General features: G+C 38.5%; 2 protein-coding genes across 14 annotated transcripts in view; one reads left to right on the top strand and one right to left on the bottom strand.

Moving 5' to 3' along the window:
• CACNA1D (calcium voltage-gated channel subunit alpha1 D) overlaps positions 1–14,576 on the top strand; it is a 143,510-nt gene extending 128,934 nt beyond the window's left edge. For all 13 annotated transcript variants that reach the window (XM_072347672.1, XM_072347667.1, XM_072347665.1 and 10 more), the window contains 8 exons: positions 3,672–3,788; positions 5,227–5,594; positions 5,881–5,907; positions 6,238–6,387; positions 7,459–7,622; positions 8,542–8,663; positions 9,355–9,675; positions 10,623–14,576. In XM_072347672.1, coding sequence (XP_072203773.1) covers positions 3,672–3,788; positions 5,227–5,594; positions 5,881–5,907; positions 6,238–6,387; positions 7,459–7,622; positions 8,542–8,663; positions 9,355–9,675; positions 10,623–10,916 — 1,563 coding nt within the window. In that variant the 3' untranslated portion in view covers positions 10,917–14,576. The remainder of the gene's footprint in view (positions 1–3,671; positions 3,789–5,226; positions 5,595–5,880; positions 5,908–6,237; positions 6,388–7,458; positions 7,623–8,541; positions 8,664–9,354; positions 9,676–10,622) is intronic.
• An 82-nt stretch (positions 14,577–14,658) lies between these two features.
• On the bottom strand, positions 14,659–23,506 carry CHDH (choline dehydrogenase). The gene is made up of 8 exons (XM_072347678.1): positions 23,414–23,506; positions 19,914–20,726; positions 19,336–19,487; positions 18,691–18,820; positions 17,880–18,014; positions 16,279–16,421; positions 15,514–15,616; positions 14,659–15,081 (listed from the first exon to the last, which is right to left on the bottom strand). The coding sequence occupies exons 2-8, from the start codon at positions 20,665–20,667 to the stop codon at positions 14,663–14,665; spliced, it is 1,836 nt and encodes a 611-aa protein (XP_072203779.1). The 5' UTR covers positions 20,668–20,726; positions 23,414–23,506; the 3' UTR covers positions 14,659–14,662.
• Between the last annotated feature and the right edge of the window lie 425 nt (positions 23,507–23,931).

Raw genomic sequence — 23,931 nt, 5'->3', positions numbered from 1 at the left:
TGTGGTGTTGGGGTTTCTTGTTTGTTGTTTTCTTCACTGTAAAAGAAGCAGGTAGTAAAAACATGTTTGTTTTCTGAAATGGTTTTATGGAGAGTTTCACAGTCATGTGCTTCCAGCACTGTGAAATTCTTAAGGCATAAGAGTTAAGAATTCATGTTTGTACTTTATTTCAGATCCAGGGAGTTTATATAGCAATACATGTAACTATCCATCATTTTTCTGTAATCTATGATAATCTTATTCACCCTGTTGCATTTACTCATCTTAATGTAAGCTTAAACTTCTTTATGTGTAGGCTGCTTCGTACTTCAAGACAGATTTGCACTTGGTTCACTTATAGGGAAAACCTTTTTTGGTCGTTCCAACACTTATGAACATTGATATGCTTTTCTGAAAGTTCTAACTTTGGGCTCTTTCATCATACAAAATCTTCTTACTGTAAAATGAAGATCTAAAATGGTGTGATTGTTTTGTGAATGATATAGATGTATGAAATTGATCTTAAAACTATTTGGTAGTAGTTCAGCATTTTAAAGGACATGTGTCATCTCAGCTCTGCTGCCACAGACAGAGGCATCATTAATCGTCTCTTGAGATGTAATCTAGCACGCAGTGTATTAGTGCTAAGTGCTTTGTGCTTCGTGACATCTTGAAAGAATTGCAGGTGCTTTTGTGCCTCATAAAGCACAGCTGCACCGAATTGTTGTGTTAATTTCAAGGCGTCTTGTATATTTAGAAGAAAGCCTATTTAAAGCCATGATTGGTTTTATTATGTAATTATGTTGCTCAGAGCACTGTGTGTCACTGGTTTGCTAACTGACTGTTGGACTGATGCATCTCATCTTTCCCACACAACAAATTAAGCAACAAAGGCATCAGAAATTAAATTTTGCAGAGAAAGTGTCTGAATAAGAAAAACACGTTTACAAATGTCATGTGAAATCTTTCAAATGGAATTACATGGAGTCAAACACAGTAGCATGTATCTCTTTTCTTCCTCCACTTCAAAGAAACATCAATAAACCTGAGTAGAAACAACAGCTGCTCTCTTGCAGAGCAGCGTGAATAATTTAGTGTGCAGTTTTGATTGTTATCCCTTTACAACTAGTGGCCGAACATCACTTGCATGCGTTTTATCTGCTCTGTTGTAGATCTTTCCATCTTTTAATGTCTTTGAAAACAAAGTTTGCTGAAAGCTACAGGGTGAAAGTACGTGAATATTGACTTCCATATGCAATAGCAAACAAAAAAAAAGTGTATGCACTAAAATCACACTTGTAGGTAAAACCAAAATGTTTCATCACCCTTGTGGTCTATGCAGAAGATTTAATAGTGGTCCAGAGGAGGAATATTCCTACTGCCAGATAAGTATTTTTGCATCAGTCCAACTTCAGTGGTAGCTGGTTGGCTCACATCTCAGTGTGGTTGTCTTATCAGTAAGAGTGCAGCATGGGAATTTGTCTCACAATGCAGAGTTCTCTCCTGGCACGAAAACTGTTCTTAGATTGCTTGGAATACTTAATTGTACTCTGCTTAAAATAGGGCGGTACATGGGAGTGGTCATTTTAATGACAGAGTTGGCAAAATTGTAAATGAATCTGTTAGGGCAAATAAGCTGAGGGACATTTTAATTCTGCAAACCTATGGCTTTGGTACTGAATGTCAGACAATAAAGCTCATTGCTTTAGCTTAACCAGCAGATACATGTTTATGTACAGTGATCCAGATTTTACTTTTCTGCTGTTGGCTGTGTCATTGCAAGAGATCTATCACAGGCAAATTAGTGATGCTCAAGAGATAACTATCTAGCCTTCTTTAAGAGGGAGTAATTCTCCAAGAAATAAACCAGCAGGAAGTGGGACGTGTAATTGAAATGATGTGACTATTGAATATGTTCCTGACAAGCATATGCCTTTTTTCAGCATTCAGGCATACATTTATGGGGCGTTGTCACTGTTTGTCAGACAGGAATATAAGCTGGTAGTTTTTTGCCAGAGTTAAAATTTATAATACTGCTGTCTTAGAGTGTTGTGTTCACAGAGAGGCATAGCTAGAAGGGAGACTGGGCTGGAGTGAAAGCTCAGAGCTTTTGTGCAGCTGTAGAACAGAGCTCAGCCTCAGTGCAAGAGGAAGGGCTCAGTGGAGATGTGTGATGCTGGGAAAACAAGACTGGGCTATTCTGTCCCTTATGTTCACTGCTATAGTGAAGGTCTATTCACCTGTTCTTCTGTATGCTTGTTTTCTTACTTAAGGATTTCTGACCTTGTATTCTGTTTATCCTACAGTTTATTTTACACTGTCAGTGATTTGGAAATGCAAGTGATGATTGTTTCTAATGATGGAGTAACTAAAATGCTAAAGCCTTTGGTCTGCCTTGAAATCTGTATCTGGGAGTGTTAATGTTACTTCCCTTTAGCACCTTACGCAATGATGACATTAGCAACCTTGCTAAGCTTGGATGTGCTATTAGCATAAGAAGTAGGAGAATGTATTCATGAAAATTACATCACATATTAACTGTCCAGTAAGTGATTTTTAGTTTAGTTCAATTATAGCATGTCTCTCAAAGTTTGCCCTTGAGACTGTAATTGCCAAATGCAGGTAGGTAATGTGATTAGTCAAGCACCTTTTTTTAGGAAGTGAAATACTAGAATGAGTGAAACCTAAAGAAAAGCGTATGGTAAAGTCAGATATGAAGCTTTTTGCTTGATCCCTTTCCAGGTTCTGATTGCCCACACTGCCCAAACACCATTTTGCTCCCCAGCCAGCAAGCTCTTTCCATTTGGAGCTGAAGCCTGGCTGCAGCGTGCTGCCGGGGTCGCGTGAGTGGGACTGAGCCACGTGTGCTGTCCTCCACGGTCGTTCAGTTCTGTCTGCAGCAATGTAGCATGCAAAATTCCCCACGCATCTTCATGCCATGTTATTCCCTATGGGAATAATGCACATCTTCATGCCCATTCCCCATGCAAATAACATGTGTTTGATACGTACCTGTATCGAAAACACACAGCCAAATGATAAAATAGGCTTTTAGATAATGAGCAGCAATTGTGCCAACTGTAGGTCTCTCTTTGGCAGTCCCAGCAGAAACCTCCTGCTACAAATCACTCATGCTAACAGACTGGAGAAGGAATTTGAATGAGTACATGCTGAGCTCCCAGCTGCTGGAGCTAGGCGGCTTTTTGTCTTAAACGAAAGCTTTGAAACAGGTTTCTGCATATCACAGTGCGGTGCAGGTGGGCTGGAATTATTTCACTGCTTTCTTTACCATTTGAGCTCTGCTAAAACTGCTGGTGCTGTAGCAAAGATCTCCTCATGTTTCCTGTGTGGACACAGGCTGCAAACATGTTTTTGACATTAAACGTACATCCCATTGAAATACACTATTATAGTTCTTGTTGATTGCTTATTGCTTTATTACAAAAGTGATGTAGGGTTCCATAAACATCAGTGGTCTTTTAGTCAGCATCTACTCTGGTAATAAGGACGTGATCACCTCAACAGGATTGGATTGTAGTGGACTACAGGCCTTTTATTTATAATAATAAAGAGACATATAGGAGGGTGCATCCTCTACAGCTACCAGGATACAAAAACTTGATGACTGTTTTTAAAAGTAACTGAAGAAGAATTTGCATTCCTAATATATTATGATATTGTCCTTGATTTAGGCAGGACTAAGGACACTGCATGATATCGGCCCTGAAATACGCCGAGCTATATCCTGTGACTTGCAAGATGATGAACCAGAGGAAAACAATCCAGACGAGGAGGAAGAAGTTTATAAAGTAATGTCAGAACACAGCTATGTGATTTTTTTTGTTATGTAATATGAGTTTTGTAGAATGAGCTTATCCCTGAACGTGGAAGACTAATCAAAACCTCTAGTCAGCCAAAGATAAATATTTAATAATCATCAGTGTTTATATCATCAGTCACTTATATCTGGAAAAGTGGTATTACCAGAACACCTGCATCTTATCACAATCTTAGGAAGCAGTTCCTGCTGGGTGATTCTCCCACCCCTGATTCCTTCTTATTAATTCTTATTTATTCATAACCAGATCCTAAGAAAACTATGAGCTTTGCAAGGTGCCTACAAAACCAAACTGTGATAGTGTTAAGGAACCTGGACATGCCGTAACTTTCTGCATTGGTGGAAGAGATGAAATTCTAGGCAGCCAAGCCTCAAAAGATGCAGAGATGCATGTATAAAAAGAAACCCAGAATTACACTGTAATCAACTAAGCATAAAGGCCAGTCCCAGTTTCCTGTGAGAGATATCAACAAAAATCAGTCTGGAGAAAAGCTGAGTTTCAGGAGCTATCTCTACACCACTGTTAGCCAGCAAGAAAGCTTAAATAAGAAGTAGATTTAAAGGTGAGCTTCTGCAGAAATTGTCATAAGCCCCATAGCTTGCTTTTGTCCTTCACCAAAGAGGAGGATGTGGCAATGGGGACAGTGCTACAGTGAGCAGTAGTGGATGCGTTTCTCAGCCAATCATCATTACGTCCTGTCTTCTCTAGATTGAGCTTCAACACAGACTGCTGTCATCCAGGACCACACCTGGCTAGACAGGGAGGCTACATAATCTGGGTTGGAAGTAAAAGAGAGTTGCATGACATAGTCATGATTTTTCACTTCATTCTCTTTCTCACCATCCATTACACTCTCAGGGCTGATGAAGGGTTATTGCTCTTTCTTGTACCTCTGCAAGAAGGAAGAATGGAACCACTGAAGCTTTATGCTGTCTACTTGAGATATGCTTGCAAGCTGTTGCATGGCACTCCATCCTGTCTGAGTGATGCCTGCTGCAAACCAGTGCTCCACGAGAACAGGAGAATTCCACCAAAACTTTACTGAGAATTACACAGACATGTCCATTTCTGAGGAATTTGGTGCATGTTCTTCATTTATGGGAATCTGGGTTTCTCCTGTATAATGAAACACGGAGAAAGCTAGATGACACAGGTGTATGGAAAAGGAATAATGCTCACTGCATAATGTTGATTTGACTTTGAAATCCAAATATTGTCACTGTCACAATCACATCTCTGTCACTTCAGGAGATGCCATCTGAGGTGTCATAAAATTAGAAAGGAAATTCACAGTGTATTTGAATTGTTACTTTGTACGCAGATAGGAGAGAAGTCAAGAATCATCAGTCAAAAATGTGTTCTACTGAGGTATCTGATTTTATTTTTTCTTTCTCTTTCCCTATAACAGAGGAATGGTGCCCTCTTTGGCAACCATATAAACCATATTAGCAGTGACAGACGAGATTCATTTCAGCAGATCAACACTACGCACCGTCCCTTACATGTGCAGCGGCCTTCAATTCCATCTGCAAGCGATACTGAGAAAAATATATATTCTCAGACAGGAAATTCTGTGTACCACAATCATCATAACCACAACTCAGTAGGAAAACAAGTTCCAAACTCAACAAATGCCAATCTCAATAATGCCAATGTATCCAAAGTTCTTCATGGGAAACACACTAATTTTGGAAGTCATGAGCATAGATCTGAAAATGGTTACCATTCGTACTCTAGAGCTGACCATGAGAAGCGTAGAAGGCCAAGCAGTAGGAGGTAAATTTACACATATTTCTGCTTTTAAAGGAATTTTGAATACTCTGTAAGAAAACGTGTGCAAACTAATTTGCTATATTTAGCTTCATTGCAGTTCTCTATTGATTTATGAACTTAAAGTATGGCTGTAAGATATAGGAGCAGTTTTTAATTTTAATAAGATTTGAAAATAGTCATTTTCTTAAAATAGTAGTTGCTTTACAGGCATTGTAATCACCATTGAACTTCTCAAAACTATGTGATTATAAAATATCTTTCTCCATAATTTCATGGCTTACCTGGATAGAACCCGCTACTACGAAACATATATTAGGTGAGTTCTCTTTAATTTTTTAGCTATTTCATAAACATGAGACGCTTGAGAGAGGTTTATTCTGCCAATTATTCTGAATTTATATCTTGAAAAAATGTCTTTGTCAAATGTATTTGGCTTTTCAGAGCATCCCCCCATTTTCATGTCTGTATCCCAAATATGCATTCCCCCATCTTTTCATTTTTGTATCAGATCAACTACTTTTGGGCTGTACTTCTGCAGAACATACTGTAAAGTCACACTCTGCCCACAAGAATTGTCAGTGCTTATCTTTTTTCTCTTGAAAGCACTATAAATAATCAGTCCTGAGTGTTTGCTTGCTGCTTACAGGTCTGACTCTGGTGATGGCCGTCGACCAACTATTTGCCGTGAAGAACGTGACATTCGAGACTATTGCAATGATGATCATTATTTAGCAGAGCAGGAATACTATAGTGGAGAAGAATACTATGAGGAAGACAGCATGTTGTCAGGAAGCAGGTGAGTATGTTTGTTTACACTGAGGAAGGCACTTCAGTAATTGATGTACTCATCCATGTAGGCTTCACTGAGTGCACTTGCACTGAAAATCCTTTAATAAAACTGATGCTTCATAACCACTGGTTAGTAAGGTGATGGACAAGAAGAGCTGGTGTACCAAGGATCTTTCTATTTGTCATCAAATGCTGAATCCAGCAGAAGTTCTTCACCAAATTTAAAGCAAAGCAGAAAGTTCATTTAACCTGAGTATAAACTAGTGCTGATATTAACTCAATTAATATAGAATTGGTTATCTTTCTTTTGAAAATTCTCATTCTATTACTTCATAAATCATCCTCATCTTGGCACCATTTCCTGTCTTGTTAATACACACACTTAACACTCTCACAGTTGTCCTGGCCTTTATGTGCTCAAAACAGATGGTTTTTATGGTTTGTTCCATACTCTTTATGGAAACGTCATAGTTGGCATTTCAGTCGGCACGCTGGCACTGCTTCACATTTGTATTACTGCACAATATGGAAACTTGTATTGATCTGAGGCTCTGTGCTGTAACTGCAGGGTTCTGTCTTTATAACCCAATTGGGGTTTTTAGGATTGGCATCCTAATCTGCATCGTGTTGGACTGCATGAAAGCTAGGTCTTGCGTAACAGCTGAGTTTTACAGAATTCTCAGGACACTCATCTCTTGTATGATAATGGCAGCCAAATAATAACCTTGAACTATTTCATTTTTGACTAAGGAAATTCCAGGAGTGTGAAAGGTTGAGTTCTGTTTCCTGAATTGCTGTTCTCCACCGCCAGGGTGGCAACTGGTATTAGTAGGAATAACTTCATTGCAAATAACACTTTGATAAATATTTAATCTGACAACACATTATGTAATTATACTAGTAGAAAAATGTATGCTGCCTCCAAATCTGTATACACACTATAGATTTTAAAACTGAGTCATGTTATTACATAATGTAGTGATACCTGCTTTTGTTTGGATATCTTCTAGAAGAAATCTAATTGGCTCGACGTCCAGAAACTCTGAAATAATCTTTCTTGTACTGTGCTTGAATGCAGGCATGTGTATGATTACCACTGTAGACATCACTGCCATGACTCAGATTTTGAGAGACCAAAAGGTTACCATCATCCACATGGGTTTTTTGAGGAAGATGATTCACAGACCTGTTATGATACAAAAAGATCTCCTAGGAGACGGCTGCTACCTCCAACACCAGCATGTACGTACATTAAGAACAATCTGTTTGCAAACCCACAATGAACTGAATTCATAAAAATATTTTCCAGTTCAAAAAGCATATTTGTAACTTGGATTTCAGATGTGACATTTCATGATGAATATTGCCAGCAGATTCCTGAGAGATGCTCAAAATCTACAGATCCTAGCATAAAAATCAGTCAAAAATCTCTTGCCTCACTGCTCCAATAGCATGAAAACAATCAGTGTAATTGCTGATTTACTTGAACTGCTAAATGAAGGTAGAATGCAGCTTCAGTGTTCTTTGAAACATTTATCAGATGGATTCAGTCTGAGCCTTCCTTATTCACACTCGCAGATGTGCAGCATTGCTCATCTGCTGGCACCACCCTGCCCCTTAACAGCCATGCTTCTTAATGACATAGAGATTACTTCTGTATATCTCCTACTGTTTTAGTAAGCACTAGAGACTGAATTTCAGTGATTTGCAGGGAAAACAGAACCAAGTGCGAGCTTAATGGTGTGGGGTTGAGGGTTTTTTATTTGTAAGCCTGGGGTTTGGTGTTTGCTTTGGAAATCTGACTCATCTGAATGAAGAATTTAGAAGTATGGAGAAGAAAGAATAAACTCGTACTTGTAATTATTCACAGCAGCGTACAGTGAAACTCTGAAGCTTAGAAACCAATCTGCACAACTGTAGAACACTTCTTTCTCTGCTTCACATCCTGTCCTGTTAGGCTGCTCGTATTTCTGCCTATGATTGTATTTACTCTTGTGATGAATCTATACATTATCAACAACTGCTTTCTTCTGTTGGCAAACTCTTTTTCTTCTCAGTAGGATCTTTTTTGTGTGATAGCTGTTGCACAGTGGAATTCTGGAAACAACAGACTTTGAGGAAAACTCTTCCGTTTTCCTAATCAGTTATGCTTTCTCCATAGCAAACAGACGATCTTCCTTTAATTTTGAATGCCTCCGCCGACAGAGTAGTCAAGATGATATCCCACTCTCTCCAAATTTTCACCATCGCACTGCTTTACCGCTTCACCTGATGCAACAGCAGGTAAATCTGGGTCTTTATTTAACTAGTAATGGATTACGTCTTTCTATCTTCTATATTGTACCTTCTGCTTTCATTGTTGCTTGAAACTGTACTAAAGGATTATGCCTAGAGAAATTACTAGGTGGTCATTCCTAATGCACGAGGATACTGTGGTGATATTTTAGTAAGTATAGGTAGTATATGGTGAATATAAATAAATCCATATTCGTTGTCCTATAGCTGAATTTAATTACACACTATATATGTCTATTTACTTGATCTAAAGTAGGACTTGTGTCACATGGTCTTGTTAATTGTTTTTTTTAATGTTTTTGATTACTTCATGTCAAGTGGAATAGCTTAGTTTCATATGAGCAAACAAAACATTTCTGTGGCACAAGTCTCCTGTCCCCTGCCGCAACTCCAGGCAAAGGTTTTTAAACAGTTCTGGATGCTGAATAGGTCTCTCTTCCTCAGAGGCCAAAGCAAGCAAGGTACACAAACTAGTTATAATTAAAAAAATACAATTTTATTTTCTCTATTTACTAATTTCAGTTCTGTTCCTCTTTTAAATGACTCTGAACATCAAAAAAATATTAACTTTGCATAGCAGCTGCCTGAAGAGTTGGTTGGAGATAACTGCTGAAATCAGGATTGTGTAGGATTTGGAGTGTCCGAAATCACTAACTTTAAAACCTCTTCCCCATTCCAGGTCATGGCTGTTGCAGGTTTGGATTCCAGTAAAGCTCATAAACATTCACCAAGTCGTTCCACGCGTTCATGGGCCACCCCACCTGCAACCCCTTCCAACAGGGACCGTTCCCCATATTATACACCTCTAATCCAAGTTGACAGGGCTGAATCTACAGAACATATGAATGGTAGCCTGCCTTCCTTGCACAGGAGCTCCTGGTACACAGACGACCCTGATATCTCCTACCGAACATTTACACCAGCCAATTTAACAGTACCTAATGACTTTAGGCATAAACACAGCGACAAACAGAGGAGTGCAGACAGTTTGGTAGAAGCGGTAAGTATTACAGAAAACTCTGAAGTCATCAAGAATGTCTGCCTAGTGTTTGTGTTACCATCAAAATGTATTTTCACTCTCAACTGAAACTGATCATAAGTAAAGATAGGGAAACTTCCTGGTTGCCATGTTGTAAAGGATCATTGGAATCCAAAATCACAGCAGCAGTGTCAGAGGGCAGGGAGGCAGGCTGCAAGAAATCAGCAGAAGGAAAGTTGGGAACACATCAGGGACAGGATTTAAATTGAACTTTAAGCTTCCTAGCCAATGAGTATCAATTGTGAAATATCCTCTCACAAGAGCCAATTTTGAATACACGTGTTTTCTCTGCTTTATTTCCATGTATTTATTGATATTATATGTATAAATAGCCATTTTTACAGTAGTCTGATTAAAAGAACAAGAGCTCTATGAAGTAGGTGTGTACTGGCTGCAGAGAGGGTGAACAAAGGCAAGCAGGATTGATTTGCAGGTGTACTAAAGAATGTTAGAAATTCTTTTGTATGAATTATAGTAACATATTGCATTTCTGAGTGTGATAGTTGCTGTTCTTCCATCTTATCATTTCCTTTCTATTGCTACAAGTCAAACAATATACTTCACTGTTTCCAAATGGGACTTCAGCATCCTCCTTCCATGTATTCTACAATTCCTAGAATGTATCTAGAACTGTTTCAGCAACTTGTCCCAGTTTTCTCATCTGGGATTTAGCAGCTGCTGTCCTATGTTTATCAGACTCCTCCTAAATTTCTAATTACAACAGCTGCACGTATTGCATTATCAATTACAATGCCACACAACTGATACAGTGTAGTCTGAAGCCATTTGACTGTTGATTTGTGATTTAGCATGAAGTTTCTAGAATTTTCTACAAATGAAAAGTGTTTTTTATGATATGTCCGTTCTTCCATAATTCTGCTTTATATCTCATTCTCTCCATCTGCCAGGTACTTATATCTGAAGGCCTAGGAAGGTATGCAAAGGACCCTAAATTTGTTTCAGCTACAAAACATGAGATTGCTGATGCTTGTGACATGACTATCGATGAGATGGAAAGTGCAGCAAGTAATCTTCTCAATGGAAACATCAGCAATGGGACCAATGGGGATATGTTTCCCATTTTAAGCAGACAAGATTATGAACTTCAAGATTTTGGTCCTGGCTACAGTGACGAAGAACCAGAACCAGGGCGATACGAAGAAGACTTAGCTGATGAAATGATATGCATTACAAGCTTATAGTATTTAGCAAGGGAAATGATTTTAAATAACAGAAAAAGTGCCTCATAGTTTAAAGATGCTAGGCACTAGTTGGGGTTAACCGATCAAGTTTTGTACAAGTGATGTCACACCTCAAGAAAGCCATAACCAATAAACAGATTATCTCCGGGTTGCTGAAATGTGATCAGAGCTGCAGCACATCATCTCTTCCCACAGGATCTTCAGTTTCTCTGTAGGAACAAGGTTATTTTGAAAAGAAGCAGGTTCTGACAATCAGTTTTTTGAGGGCTAGAGTGGGATTCTGAGGTGTAATATCTTGCCTGTCCTTCAACCTTGTGCTGCTGTCCTTCATAGTAGAGCAGGATTTTGTTAATGAAAATGTGTAAGTCCAGCACAACACGAGGTGAGTGATGACAACCAATAATGTCATTACCTCAGTACCCAAGAGCATATCAGCTATCCATCGCATATCTATTCTAATACTGTTTTCAAACCTGCCTCCTGATTTCTTTTCTTAATGCTCTTCTAAAACATGGTTTGTCATGCTCTACCTGTTAGAGATCATTGGAAAAAGAAGTTATATAAAGAATATTCTGTCATATGTAACATCAGTTTACATAGGGAAATATCATTCAGATAGTCTGTTTTATGACTATCACGTTAAGGGCAAAATATACTGGAATAATTGCATTCTTACTAATGCACTTGCAACCAGGTTAAAGTAGAAATAGATAAGATAGTTTGCTAAAAATTATATAGTAGAAATTATTGTAAATGAATTGTAATATACAATGATTTGTATTTGTAAAGAGATGTTCTATATTTTGTAATTATTGTACCGTAATTGAACTGCAGCAATATTTATGGACCCTAATTATTGTAACTCTCCACAGAATTCTAGATATGAGTATTTTTACTTGGAATATATAGATCTATAGCATAAATATTTAAATAGAGCCACCTCTCATTGTAAATCTTTTTGGGCTAAAGTGTCAAGTTTGAACTTGACAACACAGACTTTTTTTTTAACATAACGGTGTCAAATGATTCTCTCTGTGTAAGGGATGCACAGTCGACCATTTGCAGTCTTATACTTGGAAAGGTAAAAGATTTGAAATTGTTTTAACATTTTGATTGAAAAATAAGCCGTGATTTTATTTTTGTATGACTCCCATGCTACTGAAATATTCAAATCATTAAAATATTGGCAAGTTCATGCCAGGGCACTACTGGTCATGGGACAGATTGTCTTGACAAAATACATTACGTATGTACCCTACTATGATAGGAAGCATCTAGGACAGAAACTATTTCACAGGTAAAGGAGAATGCTTTACTTCAGTACTGCTTACTTTGCTCAGAAAATGAAGAAATATGATTCAATGATTCTTCAAAGAACCAAAAAAAAAAATTATCTACAAATTATACGACTTCATTGCCTCCACCTTTCTGTTTCATGTGTACTGTTTCAGAGATTTATTTTTATGCAATCAAAAGAGGGCTGAGATATTGTTCACAATGCAGTAAAACCCTGAAATGACTTTGAGGCTAATACGACCTTGGAGGAAAATCAAAAACTACTGAAAGCTACTGTCTATTTTGTTAGCACTGGATAACAATGACTTGTTCTAACAAGTTGCATTATCAGGTTTTACCTGTAGTTCATATGCTAGATAGCAATCCAGTTCACATTTTTACAAATGTGATGTTTAAAACATGTCAATAAACATTTTGTACATAATGACGATTTCCTATGAATAGCATACAGACTTCCTCTGAAATCATTCTTATTTCAAATGCCAGGATAAGAACTTAAAAGGTTTGTAAATTCTTTCTTGACCTAAATCATTTTGTATTAAAACAAATGCAAAATGTTCTTCAAAATAAAACTGTGTAATAATTTTATTATACTTGGGACTCCTTTTACTCACAGTTTTTCACCAGGAAGCTGCAAAAGTGAAATTCTGTTTGCACCATTTGGAGAATGGGAAGGAATGCATAGAATTTGATGTCTAATCTACAGCGCTATAGTTTGCAAACTCTTCATGGATAATTGCTGTTAACCAGAAAGGAGAAAAGTGATTAGAGTATTTGTATGAACAAGGGCTGTATTCCTGCTGTTCACCACAGGGGATTAATGCTCCCAGAGGTGTAGATCTATGGAAGCAACCAGGCAAATCTGACTTGACACCACTTACGAAGTGAAAAGTAAATCTGTTGTTCCTTTCTGTCACTTGGGTGAGTTACGCACTTTAGTCATTTTGTTACCCATCTCAGCTTACAGGAGCAAAGTAGAATAAATCACAGAGTTGTAGCCATCATTCCATTAAAAGAAATGAAAGTGATCTCAGCAATTAATGCATTTATCATGATTTCCCAGATTTGTTTACATACAAACATACTGACAGAAAGCATTATAGTTGCCTATTAGCAAGAATACAGCTAAGTGAAGTTATATTCACTTAAAAATTGCACATACAAAATATATTTAAACACTGTCCTTTTTTTGGAGGTTGGATGACAGAACAGTATAGACTAGAAGTGAGAATACTGTAATAAGTTGCTTGTGTTGTATCAGGTTTTGCTTTATAATTCAAGAGCTTCTTAGTCCGAAGCTAGTTTGGAATACTTAACAAATCCATACAATTGAATGAAATTAGTTCTAGTTAATGATTTTTATTTCTTTAGGTGTATTATTTTCATTCCTTTGTTTGTTTTTCAGTTCAGCACCAGTAAGTTAGAAACACACAGAAACAGCCCTGAAGATCATGTGTTTGCTTGATTTATCTGAAGATAGTAAGCAAAGATTTAAGTCCTAACTGAAGTACAGCATTGGTTCACTGAGTAAGTTGTTTGCCTTTGAATTCAAAAAGATCTTCTCTTATATCACAGATATCTTATTTAATGTAGTTATTTCAAGGGAACTTCCAATTTAAAGCTACCTCAGCTATAAATATTGTTAATGAATTTTGATTGATAGTTGGGCACTACTGAGTGTATTTACATGCACTCATCTTTGAGCGAAGATCAATTATTGGGATCGTGGATCCCTTACTGTGGTACAAGATAAAGCAGTACAACTAAATGAGCTTAAATTGCAAACTGAATTCTACTGTGTTTCTTGGAAAAAATAATAAAAACAAGCAAGGGGAAAGTCCAGCTTTCCAACGTGTTTTTATAAATATCAGTTCTAGTTCTGCATTTATTAGGAAAAGGAAAAAAGTTTTTGATAAATGTATTTTAGGTCTTTTTTTCTAACGTAAGGGTGCTAAGTATGGCAAAGTCCAACTTCTAGTAAGGATTTGTTAATTATGCATTCTTCCCATAAAAAACACATCTGTCAAATTACGGATTATGTTAAGTGTCTCTTCTATGAATTCTTTTACTTACTATTTTGGCCTGTAAGTACATAATGCTTGCATTTACTTTGCAGAATGTGGGAATTAGTGAGTAGCCATAATCCTGGGTAATAATCTTAAAACGGTTAAAATTCTTACTTTAAATAATGAGACATATCATAAGGACTTTCAGAGTAACGCACACTGATCTCTTCCTGTCTAACTTCAATAAACAGCTTGAGCCAACTGATACTAAAAAAGAAAAAGAAAAGATTATCTAATCATATAACAGAATGGACCCAATTAATCGCTGCTTTACTATGATGTGTTGCTTTCTATGGCATTTATTTTCTTGGCCCTTCCATTGTAAGGTACAAACATACAGATGAAAAAGTAAGTAGTAAAAATGTGAAAGGTTGACAACGCTGTTTATCGCTGTGTTTCCAAGGTCTTGGGCTTATATACAGGAACATTTTTTTCCTGAAGCGATGGGAGCCCCTTAATTATATCTGCAGCTTTCTCTGCTATCATAATAGTGGGGGCATTCAAATTCCCACTGACTATACTGGGCATTATTGAGGCATCTACTACTCTCAAATTTTCAACACCAATTACTTTTGTTTGGGGATCAACTACAGCAGTGCTATCTGAAGGCTGACCCATTTTACAAGTGCAAGAAGGATGATAAGCAGTATCACTCTTGTGTCTTACGAAGGCATCTATTTCTTTGTCAGACTGAACATTGATTCCTGGTTGAATTTCAGGTCCACGAAATTTTTCAAAAGCTTTCTGAGCAAAGATCTCTCTGGTCAGCTTGATACACTGGCGGAATTCCCAAATATCTCTCTCTGCATGAAGAGAAAATAAGAGAGCTCTAAGTACACTCGAACACAGCAGGAAAAAAAACAACATAGCAGGAAAGAGAGAAGGGTGAAGAGGAAGTCTCTCACTTATTGCTGAAAGCCAAAATAGAACATATAAAAAAAAAACACATAGATTTATACTCACTCTGAGCAAAATAGCTACACATATTGCATGCTCTCACAAGGGAATAAGTGAGTTATGGAAAGATGCTCTTTATTTTGCTATACCCGCTCTCTCTGACTGCATTCCCAGCAAGAAATTCTTTGTATCTGAGCAGAACTTTGGACAGTGGCCTCCTTGATACAATCTGACAATACACCAACCTTCACTTCTGAACTGATTTCAAGATGTAAAAATCTGCTACTGTATCAGGCAGGAAATAAGTTGTCATCAGAGGGTGGAGAAGCTGCTTTTACCTGTTGACATGTAGTTAGGCTCAATGATAGGATGGTCCGTTGGGTCTGCACTCTTCAGCTTTAGCCAGCCCACACTTGTGCTCCTCATGGGTCCTACGTGGACCTGCAAACACACTCTATTCTCATGACAAAATCCCACCAGATATATTTCCAAATTTGGAACATTCTTTTTCAGTTTGGACAGACATTGCAAATAATTAAATATGATATTCCATAACGGAGAGAGAATATACCTGGATTTTCAACTTACAGCTGAATTTAAAATACAATCATTTTAGCAGTAGCACAGCATAATCACTGACGAGATCAACAAGAAGAACATGTATATTCAGGAACAGTTCCTCACCATTAACACAGACTTTTGGATCAAAATTACATATTAAAAAGGAGGTTGGATTTATGCCAATAAATAGATGAGTAGCTTCATATATTCTAGCTTAAACCTCTGCCAAAACTGCAGGGGAACAGAGAACACCTTGGCTTAGTTTTGTATAACATCTAGTACTACAGTGTTCTGATGAACAGTACTATGGCACTTCAGTTGTGCAATTACTTAAACGCATTTACAGAGATAAAAGGCAACATAATTTTGGTAGCAATATCAAATAATTATCATTTACTTTTATCCCAATGCAGGAGGCTAAGCCAACTCTTTGTGCTGAAAAAGGTATTTCACAGAGTACAGTCAAATCACAAATGACCACACCAATTTACTTCCTACAGGGACTATAGAACACTACTGGAATAGGTTCTTAAAAAACTCACCTGGTAAGCTTCCATCGTGGAAGCAACCCGACCATGATCAATCACCTGAGAAGGGAGAAAGTGGAACTGAATGTCGGGGTGAGGAACTCCTGGCTGACTTCGGATAAACCCACCAGACTCTAAGTGGGCAGTGGCTCCCTCACCTAGGGAGTGAAAATGAGAGATAAAATGCCTTTACAAGATCTCAGAAAAGCAAGAAACCCAATTCTTTTTAACTAGTTTTACTACAGATAATATGTTCATCACTCCAAAAGTAATGCTTCCTATTTATTTCCACAGAAACTACAGTGAATACAAAGAGTGCAGTAAGACTACTTGATTGAGTAGTACAGGTAATGTGCTCCATTGTAATGACTGGTATGGGGCTCAGCATTACTGCGTCATGAGAGAAAGTTGTCTTCTCTGTCCTGACTCAGGAAGTTCAAGTCTTCAGCTTATCCAGCATCATGATCTAGCAGTCAGAGATGGTTTGTCTGTGTTCCAGGTAATCCATAAAGATCATCCAAAATACTCTGCACATAACTTTACCCACTGAGAGCTGCATCCTGGACTTTTTGTTCAGTGGGGAATTTACATGATGCCACTTTGGGGACTGTTGTTTTGACTTCACCTCATAGTGGTGACACAGCATCACGTGTTTGCTTTTTTTCACTTTGTGAGACTGCCTCTCTGCTGCCATCTGTCACACAGCAACAAAATGTCACAAGATATTGGTGGGAAGGTTCAATGTCTACTGCCATACCACCAGTCCGCTTGTGACACCATGGGCCAACATCATAAAATAGGAGGCGTTACTTTCAGAGCAGCCCTCACAATTCATACATACAGTGAAAATTGCTAAGAATACAAACATTTCACAAACAGCTTGCAGAAGAAACAATATGTATTATTTCCACTTCCTTCTTAATCACTAGGTAAATATAATTCCACATTACTTTGGAAATTCCAGTTATTTCACAGTGAGATGTTTCAGTTACCACAGTGTAGCTGGCAGATGCACTGCCTACAGTCTACAGAGGCAGATTCAGTACTGGGACTCTGCTAGATGTGGAGGGAACCAGCTGCAGCATCCTGATATCACTGCACTGCATGATTCAAGAGAAGAAACATAGCTATCCCATCAGTCACATGTAATAGGCAAAGAGATCCACAGTGCCTACCCTGAAGGGGAAAGATGAAGAGACTACTATGTCCCCCATATTATGTTATTTTCAGATCCATTTAAACCATGATTCATCCCTCCGTGACCACTACTTCCATGGTAAAATGCCACACATACACAGTATAAGTCATCACCGTGGGCCAGCATCTGACACAATGATTCAGCAAGAGATGAAGACTCCGAGTTTGGCCAAACTATTTTAATGATTTCAAGGATTACTTTGATAGATTCCTTTTAAAGTCTGGATTACTATAACATGAAGCTGGATCATAAAATGAGAGTGCCATTTTTAACAAAAGTTACTCTGAAGGATTCTGCCTGGAGCAACAAAACAATTCTTTTGTGACAAGAATTAGGAAAAATAATTCAGTTCACAGCATATTTTTATCCATGCAATATCTATTTTTAAATAAAATCTTTTTCTCTAGGTATTACATACCTGTAAACTTCCAAAGCCATTCTAGACCAATCCTCGCCATGTTAACTGGCTTTTGTGCGCTGTATAGAGTAATAGGTTTGGTGCATTTCTGCTGGACATACACTTCTAAATGATCTTGAAGGTTCTGGCCTACTCCTGATTAAAAGATTCATAAGGGGGCAGGAAGGAGAAGAAAGGAAAGAGAAAATAAAGTTATTTCACATAGAACAGCTATACTCAAAATCTGCTACCAGAAAACAGCATAAATGGAAACTAATCCAACCTTTTCCAAGGGCAATGATGACTAGTATCAAGACTACGAGTCATATCATCAGCCCTTTGCTCACGTCACAATCAGGTTTTATATAACATAGCATAACTAAAACAAAAATAGTAACTTAAATGGCAGACACAGAATTTGTTCTAAAATTGCCAGATCTGACTGCTGATTAGAGTATCAGATTTTCTAGTTTAAAGAAGTTCATGTTGTTCTTTCCATCTTTTAACATATGACAATGAGAGTTGATACAAGCTCTCGTGGATCTAAACTTCTCATTCAAAGTTCTAAATTCTAAGTATGCAGCTTTATTTTAAAGCCACTTAATAGCATTTTTCAGAAAGGCATTTTCCACTATCAAACATAGCGGAGAAACTGTAGGGGGACATTGCTCAGTTCCAAAATCAATGCATGTCTCACTGATTTGTAACACTGTTGATTTCAGTCTGTAGTACCTGACACAAAGAAAACCAAAATTTACGAGTTTGTTCAATTTAATACACTTTGAATTGAATCCTTAGGAAGATACAAGGTGAAAAGAAAGAATACAATTACCAGGAAGGTGGCATACAACAGGGATCCCCAGTTTCTTTAAATCGTCTGCATTGCCAATCCCAGACAACATAAGGAGCTGTGGAGAATTTATGGCACCTCCACTTAAAATAACTTCTTTGGTGGCAAAAGCCTAAAATGAAATGAGCAGAAAAATCCTAATGTTATTAAGCTTGACCTGAATGTAAGTGAGCTTCAGCTCAGATACAATTCTGAGATTAGGTAACCTTCCCTCACATTTTTCTTATTCTAAATGTATTACTACCTTGCTAGAAGTTTCTTTAAGGAGAAATGATCAAGCTTTCAATATGAGCAGACAAGCTGTGACTTGACATTATGCAAGCGTGTCATGTAATGTTTCAAGCTGGAACCTACAGTGCATATTATCTCTGTAAACCGGAATGTGCTGAAATGCTGGTATTTCAGAAAAACAGTTCTGAAAAAACTGTTATCTCTGAAATGGAGACAATCTCTAAATCAATACAACTGAAGTATCACCTACTGTAAATAACTCACAAAGAATCATACACTGGAAGCTGACATTTTACAGAGTAAAACATCACTTGTATTACATACCTACTTGTTTTATTTATTTATAAGTTTTGCTATGAATAATGTCTTTCATACTGGAAAATAAAAATCTCTTACCTTTTCCCTTTGTCCATTTTTCACATACTCGACACCAATGGATTTTGTTCCTTGAAACAAGATTTTTGTTACAAGTGTCCTCTCAGTAACTGACAGATTGGGGCGTGATATGGCTGGATGAAGGTAAGCAGAAGCTGTGCTCCATCTTTTACCTGCAATGTATACTTAAATTTAAAATCAAAATAGTTGCACTATGTTTTCCTGAAGGTTTTCACCAATACCAATCAGGATGTTTATACAATAAAAGCATTCTTCTGTAATGTTCAAAGCAAATATTATTTGATATATACAACTAGATATTTTAACATAACAAACTTGTCAGTGACATTCTGAAAATCTCTTATCCCGAATTTACCTTTAACTCAAGATCTGCATGCCAGTATATTTTTGAATGAAATACACTCTAGACTGACAGCAAGTTGCTATGAAATGAGTAGGTGAAATTTAGTTTGGTAGCTGTTCATCCATCCAAACAACCAAATCACATTCAGTGCAGATTATGTCTATATTCTAAAATTATTTCAGTACTTCTGGTGTGTCAGAAACACAAATTCCTTAATGAAGCCTTTGTAATTTACCTTGGTGTATAGTCATGTCCATCCAGCCAAATCCTTCTTGTTGATAACCGTTCATATCATCTGTGAAGGGATACCCAGCTTGCTGAGCTGCATCCAGGAATGCTTGATGAAGAGGATGGTTTGTTTTCCCCCTTGACACATAAAGAGGTCCTTTTCCACCTCTATACTGATCTGATCCCAGTTCATGTGTTTGTGCCTTCTTAAAATAAGGCAAGCAATGATCATAGTCCCATCCTATAGCCCCTTCTCTGCTCCATCGATTATAATCTTCTGCATGCCCACGAATATATACCATAGCATTGAGAGAAGAGGAACCACCCCACACTCTTCCTCGGGGCCAGTACATAATTCTGTTATCCATATGCTTCTGTGAAGTTGTATGATAATACCAGTTATATTTCTCATCACAGAGGTTATAAGTTAATGCAGCAGGCATATGAATCTTCCACAGTAGTCTTTTACTACCTAAAAGAGTGTCCTTAGGGCCTGCTTCCAAAAGCAGTACGGTATTGTGAGGGTCTTCAGTCAGCCTGTTGGCTAATACACACCCTGCTGATCCAGCTCCAACAATGACATAATCATAAGAGTTTGTCTTTTCAGAACTAAGCTGAGACAAAGCACGTGAGGTTTTTAGTTGTTGCTCCTTGATGCACCATGTGTTCCTTAATATGTGTGCCTTAAACAGAGCTCCTGTTACTTTGTGCATCTGATTCACAGGACTGCAACGTTTAACTCCATTGATTAAGTAGGACATCTTGACTAATAACACCGCTCTTGCAGAATATATATCAAAAAAATAAATCCAGTTTTGCCCTAGGGAAAAAAGAAAAAAAAAGTCCAAATTAAAATGTAATCATTAGTACAGTGTGTAACCTCTAAAATATCTATCATTTTCAATATGGGAATAAGCACTAAGAAAGCTTGCAATAGGCTGTACAAATCCTGAAAGTTCCACAATGTGAATGTGAACACACATCTGTGTGTGAAAACAGTTTAGCCTAGTGGGTCACACACCTGATTCTCACATGGCTAATTCAGAATGGATCCCAGCTGAAGGTAGGAGGGCACCTTTTACAGGTGAAGAATATTAAAAGGATTATTGGAGGGGAAGAGAGTTTAGTGATTTCTTGTGTTGCGGGAGAAGAAGACAGAAAGGTAGAAAGGTTTTATGTGTTAAGGGATTTTAGTACGATATGGGCTTTGTTCCTGTCTAACAAGGTATTTTACTTCTTTCTTGTCTTTTTATTTCTTATGGGAGATTCATTGAGGTAAAGTTTTGAGCTTCTTTCCTGAAGAAGCAAAATTCTTTTGATGTTAATACTAAAGATATTTACTAATCAGACAGGAAGAGTTTCCAGGTTCTGGAACAAATACTAACCTATTGATTTTTGCATAAAATCTATAATGCCATTAAGTGTTACTGTGCTTCCTACCAGACTGCTGGCTAGAAGCCATGACCTACTTAATTGTTGGTGATAAAAAGGGGTGAACGGTGCAGAATCCCTGGAATCAGAGCTGGAGTTACTCTGTGTCACAGACCTGAGGGTAGTGCCCATAGTCTGTAGTTCTATGCTTTGCTACAGCACAAGCAGCAGCTACTGATCTTCTGAAGATGTTAACTCAAATGACATTCCAAAAGCAATACAGATATTGCAGTACTGTTTCTGTCCTGCCTTACTCTAGGACACTATCACTGAAGTGCAGACCCTTTAAAAAGCTAATTAGTTGAAAGGCTCTCATATGTACGTACTTTGAAGCTCACAGAGCAATTCAAACTTATATAGAAGGGGTCATTGCTTTCTGAAACTAGAATATGATGATACTTTGCTCTCTAATAATCTGTGCAGCTTTGTGTGCACAAGTAGTTTTATCATTGTTTAAATTCTTTTACAGTCTTGGGGAAATCAGCGGGAGTCTTTCTTTAAAGAGAATAACATCAGCAAAATTTAACCTAGTCAATTGTTTTTCTAAACTTTCCCTGAGTTTTAACCTGCTCTTTTAAGAGTGAGAGAATTTACTGCCCATGTCATCTGCCAAAAATCTGTTTTAATAAAAGTAGGTTTTGGTTGGTTTCTTACCCATATCTGTAAAAATCAAGTTGTTATCTCAGTAGGTACAATTGTCTGAAACTTGCTGGGTGTGCCACGTATAAATTTTATACAGGATAGAGCTTTATGGCCACCTCTGTTAAATATTATGGAAACTGTCAAAGTAAAACGTGTAGAAATAGGAAGATTTAAACAGCTCAGTTCTAATGAAATGCTCTGTGGTTACTACCAACAAAACAGTGTCTTTTAGGCTTTACTGGATATTGCTGCAAGACTTTATCTGGGTTCTTGCATATCATGACTCTTTTATGTTCATAATAAAAGATTCCTTATCAGTCAGTAAACAGCTCTGCAAAAATGCATAAAGCAAGATAAAGTATTTCATTTATTGCACCAGAGCTTCATAATTTGAACTCACTTGAAAAAATCGTATCTATTTTACAGGTAAATATCGTTGAAAGAGCTTATCGACAGCATTCTTACCCGGATAAAGAGCTAGAGAACCTCAGCAGGAAAACTTTATCGCTACAATGTAAGCACAGTATGTGTGATCGTACAACAAAAACAGTAATGATAGTCACTGTCTCAACAAGGAGACTGAATTAGCAGCCAAGAAAGCAAGATTCAGTGCTCATTTGAAGTTACTGAAGTGGTAGTTTGAATCTACTCCATCGCATAAATTCATCATGTGTATATTTACATGCTATTTCATGTTTTCCTATAAAGTTGTTTTTTTTTGTTGTTGTTAATGAACTTAATAGAATGGAACAGGAGTAGCTGAGTACTATTGGAGGAAACCTTCCAAAGGAAACCCTCACTGGCTGATATTCCACTCCTGCTTCTGTTTTACCAGGGCCAGGTGAAATATCCCTCAGCTGGAGATGTCCAGCAACGCACACCTGGGAGCTGTGAGGCATTTCCTGGCCATCACCCTTCACCTGCTCTGTATATGAAGGTGCAAGATGAGCAACCAGCCCCTCAGGTAAAGCAGCAGCCTGCATTTTTCACTGTTGGCTGTGTGTGTCGTTTCAGTTCACATGCTGTGGAATTATCTTGGACTAATTTGCCCTCAGCCATTCCAGTAACTGTGAGTTCATCCGCCCACAGAAGAGCTGGGAGAAGTTTCTGCAGCTGGAACCGTTCAGGCTGATGCAGCTCGTCCTGCTCTACTCACAAACTTCTCTGCAGGCCTGGGACGCGGCGTGGCCATGCTCTGAAGGCACGAGCAACCTCTCGAGCCCCGCAGAGCTCCTTCCCGACCTCACAGGGAAGGCTGGCTGTGGGCCCTGCTCCGTCCGGCAGGACGTGGCACCTCGGGGTCTGCCACCGGGGCCTCACCCCCCGCCTTCGTTCCTACCCCGCCACGGCCCCGCTTCCTCTGCAGCCCTCTCCCAGCCCTTCCACCTCGTGTCTCCCCGGAGCTCCCTCTCGGAGTCTCTCGGCCCCACTCACGCTGTTCCTGCGGCGGAGGCGGGTCGGGCGCTGTGAGGCGCGGGGCTGAAGCCGGATCCCGTCACACGCCCCCCGACCCCGCGCAGGGGGAGCGGCCTGTGGGGGGAGGCGGCCTGCAGCTGTCCGCAGGAACGTCGGGCTCTTCGGCCGTCGTAGAAAGTCTGTCAGGGGAGCTCGGAGATGTTTCGAAACAGTACGAGCAGCTGCGGGGCGAAGTCCGCCTCACGCGCCCTCATAAGCTGTACTGAACTAGGTAAGAGCGCGGTGTACAGGCGGGCATCTGGAGAGCAGGGGAACCACACTTGGAAAGCGTCACCAGGCCGTCTTTGCCTGCACGCTGTACAGAATCAAATACCTGCTTATGAGTCTTCTCCTACATTCCATGGCCTTAAGATTTAATTTAGCTACTGGCATGAGGTACTTTTAATAGACTAAATCCTTGCATATTTGGGTATGTGCCACTAAGAGTAAGCACTACTGTTTCTAAACCTGTTGAAGCTTTCTGGTATTTTTATCCT

Source organism: Excalfactoria chinensis, chromosome 12 (genome assembly GCF_039878825.1).
Source record: "Excalfactoria chinensis isolate bCotChi1 chromosome 12, bCotChi1.hap2, whole genome shotgun sequence".
NCBI lineage: Eukaryota > Metazoa > Chordata > Aves > Galliformes > Phasianidae > Excalfactoria > Excalfactoria chinensis.
This window is presented reverse-complemented; position numbering and strand designations above follow the sequence as displayed.

Bases quoted from the DNA above. Each gene is read 5' to 3' on its own strand.
- CHDH (XM_072347678.1), bottom strand. From the start codon at position 20,667: ATGTCCTACTTAATCAATGGAGTTAAACGTTGCAGTCCTGTGAATCAG. The intron at 16,422-17,879 runs GTATGTAATACC...TTCACTCCCTAG, and splicing joins ATGGCTTTGGAAGTTTACAG to GTGAGGGAGCCACTGCCCAC. The intron at 15,082-15,513 runs GTAAAAGCAGCT...CTCTTCATGCAG, and splicing joins GCCTAACTACATGTCAACAG to AGAGAGATATTTGGGAATTC.